This window comes from Myiozetetes cayanensis, unplaced genomic scaffold, assembly GCF_022539395.1.
Source record: "Myiozetetes cayanensis isolate MyiCay16 unplaced genomic scaffold, myiCay2020 scf96, whole genome shotgun sequence".
Classification (NCBI taxonomy): domain Eukaryota; kingdom Metazoa; phylum Chordata; class Aves; order Passeriformes; family Tyrannidae; genus Myiozetetes; species Myiozetetes cayanensis.
Window position 1 is genome coordinate 82687 of NW_026088252.1, and position 12642 is coordinate 95328.

Genomic DNA, 12642 nt, shown 5'->3' on the forward strand with positions numbered 1-12642 from the left:
CAAAGCAGCAGACTCATCAGAGTAAAACGGAAGGAAGTTGTTTCCTTTGAATTAGAAAAGACAGAATTAGGAAGCCAAGCCAGGTAATGTGGGACGAAACAGTGTGCCCAGGTGGCCAAGAAAGCCAATGGCATCCTGGCCTGCATCAAGAACAGTGTGGCCAGCAGGAGCAGGGAAGTGATCCTTCCCCTGTACTCTGCATTGGTGAGGCCGCACCTTGAGTATTGTGTTCAGCTCTGGGCCCCTCAGCTCAGGAAGGATATTGAGGTGCTGGAGCGGGTCCAGAGAAGAGCAACCAGGCTGGTGAAGGGACCTGAGCACAAGTCCTATGAGGAGAGGCTGAGGGAGCTGGGGTTGTTTAGTCTAGAGAAGAGAAGGCTTAGAGGTGACCTCATCACTCTCTTCAACTACCTGAAGGGAAGTTATAGCCAGGTGGGGGTTGGTCTCTTCTCCCAGGCAACCAACAACAGGACAAGGGGACATGGGCTCAAGCTCTGCCAGGGGAGGTTTAGGTTAGATGTTAGGAAGAAATTCTTTACAGAGAGGGTGATCAGGCATTGGAACGGCCTGCCCAGAGAGGTGGTGGATTCACCATCCCTGGAAGTTTTTAAAAAGAGATTGGACATGGCCCTTAGTGCCATGATATAGTAATTAGAGTTGGATCAGGGGTTGGACTTGATGATCTTGGAGGTCTTTTCCAACCCAATCGATTCTATGATTCTATGATTCTATGATTCTATGATTCTATGATTCTATGATTAAGCCCTAAACGCATAATTCCAGTTAGGTGGGAACACTGTGCAGCTACATCTTCTATCTTCCAAAAAGTCAAGCCTCCCCCACAGCAAGTCAGAATGCAGTGTTCCTACACAGAATACAGCAGTTGCTCAAGTGACAGAAACCACAAGTGGGAAATCCTATTAAGTAATCCTGCACTGGAGAAAGCAATTCCTATTTTGTCGCCTTACAGCTGCCATAGAAAGCATGCACTTCACTTGATCATCTGGTGAGGGGTGGCAATTTCAAAGAGGGCCACCGAGGACTTAATAATCTAAAATTGTGCTTAAAGGCTTTTTTTCCTATCACCTCTTAAACTTCTCCAACCAGAAATTCAACGACATTCAACTGTGCATAGTTTGGAGTTTTTGGTGGTGGGGAGCTGTCCTAATTCTGACATGACAGCAGAGACTGTGTAATGCAGGGTTTGCATAGATAGTCTGCCCCTGCCCTAGCCCAAAGAACGTTAAGAAGTCATCACAGCTTAAGATTTCATTGCATTTGTGAAAAACATGAAATTAGGAAAAAAAACACAACAAACCAAACAATCGCATTTACATTGACTTACCCTATGTCCCCAGGTAAGGGGGAGGTAGGGAACAAGAGACATACAACACAAGTAATGACTATTTCAAAGCTTCATTGTCTTAATGAAGTTTATTACAGGCCCCCATGAAAATATTAAAAATTCACCAGTGCATACTGTTGTTGTCAGGATGGCCGAAAGAATAAACACCAGGCACAGTATGATGATGATGATGATGATCAGAGAGTCTGTTTTATTGCTCAGTTCAGCTCTATTTATACACCTTCTGCGAGTAGAACTTTATATACCCTTCTATTAATAGCCCTCTATCTATGGTCTATTATTAACCCTTACACAATTGGACATTCACACCTTATTTACATTCTCCTCTCACGGGTCAGTTTTGGCACCTTCTCAAACTTTCTCACTACTCCTGTGAATTCTTCAGGGAAATGGCTTTAAAGCATCTAAGTCTATATCCTCCACCTCTATATCCTTCACCAGGTGGTCTGCGGACCTGCTGCCTACCCCAACAGAATACACTTCTGCACCTTTGTCCAGGTTGTTGTTATTCTAGAGTGGTTAAGTGTCTTTTTTTATTAAAAAGTTTTTTGTTTGTTTTTACATTATTGCTGTGTTTTACAATAAAATTAGAAAATTGTTGAATCCACTCAGCAACAGTTTCCCCAGAACAAACCGAAAGCATAAATGCATGTTCTGAAGGGGCCTTTTCTATGTCAGTTATTTATTGAGCAAGAAAATAAAATTTACTTCTGTTCCTAGTGTGGATGAATTTACTTCATTTTCCAGAAGGCAAATCCTTTTAATAAATATCAGAATAACTTTCAATATGATGAAGTTCCAGAGATACAAGAAGAAGCTCTGTGCAATTTCTCTGGAAGTCCTGTGCTGCCCCTTGTTTCAGTCCAGTGAGATGATGTCAGGAGTGCTTCCTTCATTTCTGGTTATCACTCCTGTCTTGCTCCTGCTGGAGGAACTAACATGCATGCTGCTCTCGTGGTGGCTGGTTGATGTGATGATGCTGCCAGGCATGCTGCTTGTTAAGGTTGAGACTATCTAAAAACATAGGAGGATAGTACTGCTTGAAACAAAGAATGAAGAAACTAACTGCAGAAGGGAAATGTATGCTCTGAAGATACATCTTCCCAACAAGCACAAAACATTTTACTGTCAGAACCTTGTTAACATATACATAACAAAAAACAGAGTTCTACAAACCATCAAGAAGCAAAGATGGTAGCCATGAGCCCTTCTCCCTCATCCTCCCATTTTTGTTTTTCCTATTAACTAGTTAGCTTGAGCATTTATTAGTGCATTAAGAAACACTATTATGTTCACAAAAAAGCCCACCCACAAAAACCCTTAGCATTTGGAGAATATTCACTGCCCATAGCAGCTGTGCCCAACTGCCCATTTCAGGATCCTTTCACCACGAAAGGCAGCAAAATGCTTTTTGGTCCTTCAGTGGAAGTTAGAATAATTTCATCCCCTCAAATAGCAACAGCTGTACTAATCAACATTTTTATAGTATACACTTGTGTAAGAGCCTGAAAGGGTTAATGGCTTAAACATAGTTAAGATCACTGAAGCCCACTCCCAGCCCGAATATGCCTCCTGAATTTCAGGGAACTGGATGGTGAATTAAGCCTCCTGATCGGAACTTGAGATAACATAGAGGTGGCACTATTGTCTAATCACCTCAGGTTTAAAAAGTAAGCAAGGGTGGGAGGAGGCCATAGACTCATTTGCACACTTTCCTCCTCCTGTGAAAGACTGGACTATTGATGCTAATGGTTCAAACAATCAGCAGGGTGCTTTGCTAACAATCTGCAGGGTGGCTGCCCAGGTGCTGAGGGTGTGCACATCTGACACCTCAGGCTACAAGCTGGGTGTTGAACAAGATAAGGAAAGAGGCAAACCCTACAAGGCAGGGTAGGTTTCTTTTTCCTTACACAAATGGCTCAGCTGTGATAACTCCCCTCCAGGGAAGCACTGAGGCATTCACATGTAGCCTGAAGGTATTCATCTCTGGTGATGGTCCATAATGGACTCAACTGCACTGACATAATAGGCAGCTGTAACAACTTAGACCATCAAAGACTCCCAAAGTATCCTGTGCACAGTATTACATCATCCAGTGTAAAACTCCCCACCCCAGGGGAGGTACTAGGCATCCCCACCTGAACATGAGCATATATAACTCATGAAATCTTGGAGTTTTGTGGACTTTCCCCACTGGATCAAGACTATGACTTTGACCAGACTGTGACATCACTTCAACAAACAGACATCCAAATTACAACTACCAAGTCTCATTGCTGGATCAAACAGGTGGTGACTATATATCTTTCTACTTTTATCCTTTCTTTCTCTGTCTTATAAATTTTGTCAAGTGTTGTTTTTATGCTTTTATATTGCCATATTACTATAGATAATAACAACCAAAACAGCTACATACCTGTTTTCCTTTGAAACCAAATTGTTCTAAAAGAAACATATTTACAAACACCAGTGTCGTTTCACTCTAATCCACCCCAAGGGATCTATTAACAAGAACCTGGGTTACCCCTGCCTTCTGGGGCAGGTTGTAACAACCTGTAATAATACATGCAGGTATCATGTAGACAGGGACAGGAAGCCGAATAGCCCCCTTGTATTCCAGGAGGAAATAGTCAGTGACTTACTGAGCCACCTGGATCCACACAAGTCCATGGGACCAGATGGGATCCACCCAAGGGTGATGAGGGAGCTGGTAGAAGAGCTTGCCAAGCTGCTCTCCATCATTTACCAACAGTCATGGCTCTCTGGGGAGGTCCCAGATGATTAGAAGTTGGCGAATGTCACGTCGATCTACAAAAGGGGCTGCAAGGAGGACCCAGGAAACTACAACCTGTCAGCCTGACCTCAGTGCCTGTCAAGGTTATGGAGCAGATCATCCTGAGTGCAATCACACAACAGCTACAGGATGGACAAGGCATCAGACCCAACCAGCACAGGTTTAAGAGGGGCAGGTCCTGTCTGACTAACCTGATCTCCTTTAATGATCAGGTGACCCACCTGGTGGATGAGGGGAAGGCTGTGGATGTAGTCTATCTGGACTTCAGCAAAGCCTTTGACACTATCTCCCATAATATACTCCTGGAAAAGCTGGTAGCCCACGGCTTTGACAGGTGCACTCTGTGCTGGGTTAAGAACTGACTGGAGGGTCGGGCCCAGAGAGTACTGGTGAACGGGGTTGCATCCAGCTGGCAGCTGGTCACTAGTGGTATCCCCCAGGGATCAGTGCTGGGCCCAGTCCTGTTTAACATCTTTATTGATGATTTAGATGAGGGAATTGAGTCCATCATTAGCAAATTTGCAGATGACACCAAGTTGGGAGGGAGTGTCGACCTGCTGGAAAGCAGGAGGGCTCTGCAGAGGGACCTGGATAGGCTGGAGAGTTGGGTTGATTCCAGTGGGATGAAGTTCAACAAGACCAAGGGCCGAGTCCTGCACTTTGGCCACAACAACCCCCTGCAGCGCTACAGGCTGGGGACAAAGTGGCTGGAGAGCAGCCAGGTGGAAAGGGATCTGGGGGTGCCGATTGACAGGAAGCTGAACATGAGCCAGAAGTATGCCCAGGTGGCCAAGAAGGCCAATGGCATCCTGGCCTGCATCAAGAACAGTGTGGCCAGCAGGAAGAGGGAAGTGATCCTTCCCCGTACTCAGTGCTGGTGAGGCCAGACCTTCAGTATTGTGTTTGGTTCTGGGCCCATCAGTTCAGGAGACATTGAGGTGCTGGAGCAGGTCCAGAGAAGAGCAACCAGGCTGGTGAAGGGACTTGAGCACAAGTCCTATGAGGAGAGGCTGAGGAAGTTGGGGTTGTTTAGTCTGGAGAAGAGGAGGCTCAGGGGTGACCTCATCACTCTCTACAACTACCTGAAAGGAGGTTGTAGCCAGATGGGGGTTGGTCTCTTCTCCCAGGAAATCAGCAGTAGGACAAGAGGGTCCTCAAGCTGTGTCAGGGGAGGTTTAGGTTGGATATTAGAAAGAAGTTCTTTACAGAGTGATCAGGCATTGGAATGGCCTGTGCAGAGAGGTGGTGGATTCACTGTCCCTGGGGGTTTTTAAGATGAGGCTGGATGTGGCACTGAGTGCCATGATCTAGTAATCACAGTGGGGTTGGATCAAGGGTTGGACTTGATGATTTTGGAGGTCTCTTCCAACCCAGTTAATTCTATGATCATTTTAGTAGTGGTAAATGAGCCCTGATCAAGTCTGATTAGTAAAAATTCTTGATTTAAATTTCCTGAAGTGGAAGACAAGCTATTTCAGAGCTGAACATTCTAAGCATTTAGAAACAGAACAATGTTGCCAGATGTCAAAAAAGAAGATAAGACACCCCACATGCACACATACATTATTTGACACACTTTACTTTCTCTTACCCTGTGGATTCCAATCTTGGGCATATGTTTGAAACTGAGCCTGAGCTGGTTGAACTGTCCAAAATGGACAGTTCATAGCAGTATACCTGCTTGCAGTCTCCTGAACAAATAAACTTCTGTTATTCCCACTTTTGGCAGTTCATATCTCAAGGTCAAGCACAGAGTATTGCAAGATGCAGTAAGTGGAAAGAAAAGGAGGAAGTTCATCCTTCATTTTTAAGGCACCAGAAAGTCAACTCTACTGTGGAGACCTGTGTTTTATTCTAGTGACAGGTGAAACAGAGGATCTGCTTCAGATCTTCTTAGTTAGGGAACTGATATTCCCCCACATTTCAAGGCTGTAGTCTGTCTGCATAAGAATCTAGTTGTAGTAAAAATAGTTCTCTGTAATGGTGTAAAGTTTAAGTTTCCAGGGAAGGAAAAATACCACCTAGTTCTTTTTGACCTACAAAATTTCCATATATTCCAAAGCCAATGGAGTTGAAGTGTTGCATGGAGGAATTTATAATAAAAGTATTCAGTCATGTGCCCTTCCAATTAATGAAGATATTTTCTTTAGAACTTTGTCATAGTTCGGATTTTTAGCAAGGAATTTTCTTTCCTTTCCCCCTGCCGTGTGTGTGTGCTCTGTATATGGGCCATTAGTTGAACAAAAGAATCGACCCCAGCCCACTAATGGCTGAGATTAGTTTCCTTGACAACTAAGAGCATGAAGTACATGATCCCAGAATGGTTTGGGTTGGAAGGGACCTGCAAGACCATCTCATTCCAACCCCCCTGCCATGGGCAGGGACACATTCCACTTGACCAGATTGTCCAAAGCCCCATCCAACCTTGCCTTGAATACTTCCAGGGATGGGGCAGCCACAGCTTCTTTGGGCAACCTGTTCCAGCTCTTCACCACCCTGAGTGTATTCAAGTTAGTGCTGTGCAAGTATCTGCTTTAGAAAGGCAAACTACCAATAAAGAGTGAGTTTCCATAGTAAGGCTAAACTGAAGCCTCCCTTAATGCATCTGCGTTACCACCTTCCGTTGGGAAGATAGATTTTCCTGGTCTATGGTTAGGTCTAAGCAAGTGGACTGCAAACAGCACTTTGATAGTTATTTTAGCACTATGTCACAAAAAACAGACTTGAAAATGAAGTACAGAAACATACCTGAGAATCAACTGGGATTAGTGAAAGAAAATTTAGACCTAGAAAGAAGGATAATAAATTGATGAGTCTTTCTTTTATTCATACACAACAAATTTAAGGAACTCTTTTTGTGGTCATAGAACAGATTTTGCAATTGCTACACAGTTTCTAAAGGGAATATACCACTGTGACACCACTCTCAATGACTACCTCAGGCAGCAGCAAAATGAGTTATCTAGTACATGTGTCTCTTTTTAAGAATGAGCATGACATAATGATGGATTCTGGATAATTCACTGGATATTGCAGGGTGGTTCAATATGGTTGCTTAGATGGAGGTTGCCATTTGGAGCTGTTGGTTCATAATGCAAGTTTCCCTGCATATTGTACCTGACTTGGCCAAACTGCGAAATGAAGAGTGTCATCACACTAAAGATGCTGGAATGAAGTAAAGTCACAACATGCACAAGTCCAAAAACAAGCAGCAGGTCTCTTCCTCTGCCCATGGGCAACCAATAAGGAAACATTTCTAATATCCTCCCCGTTTTGTGTCTAGACAAATAAAAGGAACGAAGAAGAGGAAACTACAAGTAGTTCAAGGTATATCCTCTAAGAACAATGACAACTGGCATCCATCTTATACACCAGTAGTGTGTAAGCATTTAGGACAAGATGTTTAAAATTCTTGAAACCAATGAGTAATTACTGCCTTTTTTGTTTTGTTGCTAAATATTGGCCTTGTGTTTGCTATGTCAACAGAAAAAAAATGGTAAACTTCCTCTGTCTCCCCTCACCTCCAAATCTGTTCTGGACAGTGATATCTCCCCTTTCTCCATTAGAGAAAAATTTTGAAGGATATTTAAGCTCAGCTGCTTTTACAGAATTGACAGCTTCTTTTGGTCTTGCACATTCTTGAACTTCAGTCAAAAGAGATGGACAACAGTTCTACATTTCTCTTCTCTCAGCTTTTTCTCCTAATTTGGGAAGACAACCAATTTCTTAACAAGGGAGAAGTGGAAGGAAGAAGCAGTAAGGAAAACAAAATGGACAGAGAAACAAGGGGAATGATATTCATCTCACTGCCAAACTGGTGCTGAAAGAAGAGGAAAGAACCCACAGATGTTTCAGGGGAGAAATGGATACAGGCAATGAAAGGGGGAGAGGGGAAGTACAGAAGGCCAGTGTGACACCTGTCACCATAAGTCACCATTTCCTGGGCTCTGGGTTTGTCATAGCCAGCAAAGAGAACCCCTGGAGTCCCTATATACAGTGTTCTTTTCAAGGAGACAGGATAGAAAACAATCAGTATTTCCACCTTTTGTCTGATATTTAGCAGCAGTGTTGAAGAATACATCATAGGTATTTAGGATATGTCTAGGTAAAGAAAGTCAATAGATGTCAGTTTACAGATTGTAGCTCACCTTAACCTTTTTCATACAGTCTAGACAGAGCACCACTAAAATCAGTTACCAGAATATCTACATCTAGTGTTTGGATGAGTCAGTGCCATCACACATCTATTAACTTAAATAAGTAGCTACTCTCCTTTGCATCTACAACATATAACCATCAGATGTTTACACCAAGTCTAACTGAACATAGCAAGAAGTGTTTCTCATTGCCATTTCAAAGTGCCAATTTGTACCCCAGAAACAATGTTTGTCACATCACTGTTGTGAAATGCAATCTGAAACTGGAAAAAAAGCCTGTACTGGGCTAGTCTAGACATCATACTAGTGCAATACTGCATATAGTCTTGTTCCATTAAAAAAAAAGTTGATCAATTCTCCAATTTTTACCCACTTCACAAGTTAATAACACTGTCAGAATAGACATGAAAAATAGCCACCACCTACCTGGCAAGTCTGATGAAAAACTGGATATTGGTGGATGATGGGATGGTACTGGGTAGTCTGTTAATGAAGGCAGAATAGCAGCATAAACTGTTGTCATGCTGGGCACTCTGACAGTAGATGGCTGATACACAAGAACCCTGTTTCAAACAGCATGGGAAAAACAACCTGGCTGTTAGTTACAGAAGAGAAATTATACACTGCTGTGCACTCTCATTCACAGGGTCACTATGTTATAACACAACTATAGCATGGCTACTCACTACACAGAATTCCACTCTAATTTCCTCTTTCATAACAGTCTTCATAATAACATTACCGTATCTCGGTTCTCAACAGCAGCTGTGACATAAGAGCAGTTGGCATTAAAACAAAGTACAGTGCTGGAGTCATTTATAACAGTCTACTATTCAGAGACAGGGTATCTATCTGTGGAGCACTCTGGGAGGGATGTGCAGGTAGCCAGAACCAGGAGGAGAGCACTTGTTTCAATTTCTCCACATAACTGTCTCAGTGCCACCCTGTCATACCAAGGGCATGACTGACCATTATGCAGCCCCTGAAGCACAGATTACACAGGTGGGAGTTAAATATGAAACCTGTATTTACTCACAGCCTGAGCCCAAGCTAAGTTCAACTCTCCATGAGCATGCAACCAGTTAAAACCCTTTTGCATCCCCACCTGCTGCCCAATTACTTCACAGCACTGTTAAAGATAACACCACAGGCATTCAGGCACCAGCCACATGCATAAAATATCTCATAAACTCCGAGTCAGGTGGAAACACCCAGAATCCTGTTCCCAGATGCTCCACATTGCTCCCTCCAGCCCACCAGCCATGAGTATTATATGCTTGTGTCTTCCTCCCCAGACTGCTGCCTTGCTACTTCTGAATTCAGAAGCTTGGATTTCAGACCCTTCCTTCTCAAGCACCTTATACTTCAGCCTACATTGCTTCTGCCTATAAGACACCCCACAGTTTTGCCAAAACTAGCATTCAGGCAACATTGTTTACAGGAGATAAGCTATTCCCCAAAAACCTGTCTTTGACTTGGATTTGAAGAATGAAAACATGCCATAGCCATACCCAAACAGCAAGGAAAATACATGGGTCACAGAGAGACAAGAAAACTCAGTTCTTCTACAATTATGGTTGCACATAGGCATCTTAAACACAGGAGCACGGAAGGAAGTCTTGGTGCCTTCTGAAACTTCATTAAGACATGTATTTGTAGCTATTTTTTCTTAGAAAATAAGAAACTGGGTCTCTTGCAGAGGGACTCCTCCACAATCCTCACAAAAAGCAACAGCTTTTCAGTATCACTGCTGAAAGTGGTTGAAGATTATTTGCTCACCAAAAACCATACATTCCTATGGGCTAGAGACACATTACACCTGCTCATTACTTCAAGAGCTGGCAAAACAGAAGGGGTTTGTTTGTATTACTATTATTTTAGTACAAGACATAAGCCACTACGCTGAAAGACATGCACCTCATGCAACACTAATAAGCCATTACTAAAAGCTGATGCTTGGAATCGCCTCATGGAGCAGTGCTGGAGAGCCTAACCAGTGTCCCTCACTCCCTGCAGCTCTCCTGTGCCTTATGGACCAAGAGCAAGAATGTTATGGAAACCACAAACAGTACCTGCAGCCAAGGTGCACAGACTGGGACAGACAGAAGTTGGCACTACAGTAAAGAACTTGGTTAAACCTGCCATTGAAGTCAGGCATGACAACAAAGATGGAGCAGTTGATAGAGTACTTGGGAAGTTGTTGGTTGTGTTACCCAAGTTGCAGGACTGACTGATAACCACAACCAGCAAGTGTCCAAGACATTCCACAGAGATGGAGGAAAATCTTGTTTTGATTCAAAACAGCAAAGTGCCTCCCTTCCAAAACTGACAGGATGGATGAAACACGCAACACAGCCTTGTTTCCTGAGCACCAGAGCAGATTAGATGAAGGGTATAACAGACACCGAGAAAAAAGCCTTTAAGACGACACAAACTTAAAAAGAATGCATAAAGCTCCTCCACTTGGCATAATCTACTTTCTCAGGATAATCCTGTCCATTAGCTTAATCAAATTCCTTTTCTATGGAGAAATGCCCCTGCAAACACAGCAACAGTGAGCACAAGTCTTTTGTGATATGCAAGACTATTTAATAGCGTTTTGCCTGTACAAAGGTACTGTATCAATACAGCCTTCTGCAAGGAGAGGCCTAGAAATTCTTCTCTGGAAGTGTGGAGCTGGATCCTGAAGAGAGATTACAAATCCATTTCTCTACAGATCAGTTTATCTGAGACATTACAGAATAACAACTAACTTTAAAATTGACAAACCCTTTGGTTGGGTTTCCTCGTGTTTCAGACATAAATAAGCACTTCCTTTTGGCAGGAGGACCTTCCTCTTCACCAGAAGAGCTTTCTATTGTCAAGTCAATAATGTCAACTTTCTCCTTGTTTACCTCATTGACCACTGTCACAGAACAGAGTTTGCTAAAAACACTGGAACCTAAAGAAGATAATAGAACATAATTGTTTTCTAAATGCTCTTGAAATCAGTAGTTTCTATCTGCAAGAGAACCAGGAACTCAAATCCTGGTTTAGATTATTTTTCTGGCCACTACAGAGAATGCTATGGCCCAGAAACTATTTTATGAGTATTCTGTGTGTGTCATGTTGAAAATATTAAAACACAAGCTTTAGTCTTCACTTATCAGTTTAAGGACCTAAAACAAGAACAACCTATTGTTTGCTTAACTGCTATTATAAAGAGCAAAGACAAATACCAAAAAAACCCACACTTTTAGAGACACAACTCTTTCTTATTAGTTTATATGACAAGGAGGTTAGAAGTATTAAGCCCTGCACAAAACAAACACCAACATTCACACACGTTATCCAAGCTACCACTAAGTCTCCAACACTTTTTCTTGGTTTGCAACCAGTACCCAGATGTACGTACTTTGTATTTTGGTGCACTGTGGACTTGAGACTTTCACAGCTTCTTTCTTTGGCCTCATGGGGCACCAGGAGCCATCTTCTTGGAATTTGATCTCATCCGCATCTGAACATTCATTAAGGATTTCCATAAAGAGCCTGAAAAAAAAAGCTGAGTGGTTTCATTTTTGATTCCAAGTGAAATTTTTATTCTAAGTGAAAAGAAGACACAGCGGAAAAGCTAATTATGATCACCTTCCACCCATTGCACATACTCTCTCCCTAGTTCCTCTTACCTGAAAGCCTGTAATTACAGCCTTTGCAGACATCGAAAACTAAAAGAGTATCCCAACCTACCCATATTGCACTCCAACATTACTGCAATTCATAGATTTAAATACAGAATCAGAAATAATCATACTTTGGACCAAGTTTGACACTTTTTTATGAGTTAAAAGTTAAATTTTAAAGTTAATAGCTTCAGAGATAGGGTCACATAAAAGGGAGACCTATCCTTAGATGTCAGACTTGGATTTCCTCAAAGGAAATATACTGAGGCTCAAGAGTTTGATGATGCAGTTAGGAGATAAACTTACAAAGTTCTTTACATAAGAGAAATTAACAGTCTAATAGTTCCTCTCAATCTAAAGTATTTTGACAAAGCAAATGGTATGAAACAGCTAAACCTCAAGTCACAAAAGTAGCTATTGAGTACATAATGAAAAATTTTAAGTGATTGCGTAATCTGCAAATCTAGTCTCTTACCCATCTAATATTAGGCTCTCATAAGCTGCCTTTTTGTCACAGACAGGGCAGATCCAGGTAGGCTTCTTTTCATTCATTTGAAGATAAAGGGCAGCATCAAAACATTGCAGGTGCGTGCAAGTAACAGCCCGGCATGGGATTGTCAGTCTCATTTTTCCCAGCTGCAGGAGATGCATTTAAAGAGCATCAGA

The 12642-nt window shown here is 42.4% G+C and overlaps 1 protein-coding gene across 1 annotated transcript in view; it reads right to left on the reverse strand.

Annotated features, from left to right (window-relative positions):
• Positions 1 to 2224: 2224 nt before the first annotated feature.
• LOC126653202 (E3 SUMO-protein ligase PIAS2-like) overlaps positions 2225 to 12642 on the reverse strand; it is a gene marked incomplete at its 5' end in the record, with an annotated part of 54790 nt that continues 44372 nt past the window's right edge. Inside the window, 7 exon segments of the mRNA XM_050340721.1 lie at positions 2225 to 2369; positions 2371 to 2405; positions 6909 to 6946; positions 8744 to 8880; positions 11087 to 11258; positions 11712 to 11845; positions 12452 to 12612. Of these exon segments, the coding sequence (XP_050196678.1) occupies positions 2225 to 2369; positions 2371 to 2405; positions 6909 to 6946; positions 8744 to 8880; positions 11087 to 11258; positions 11712 to 11845; positions 12452 to 12612 (822 nt within the window).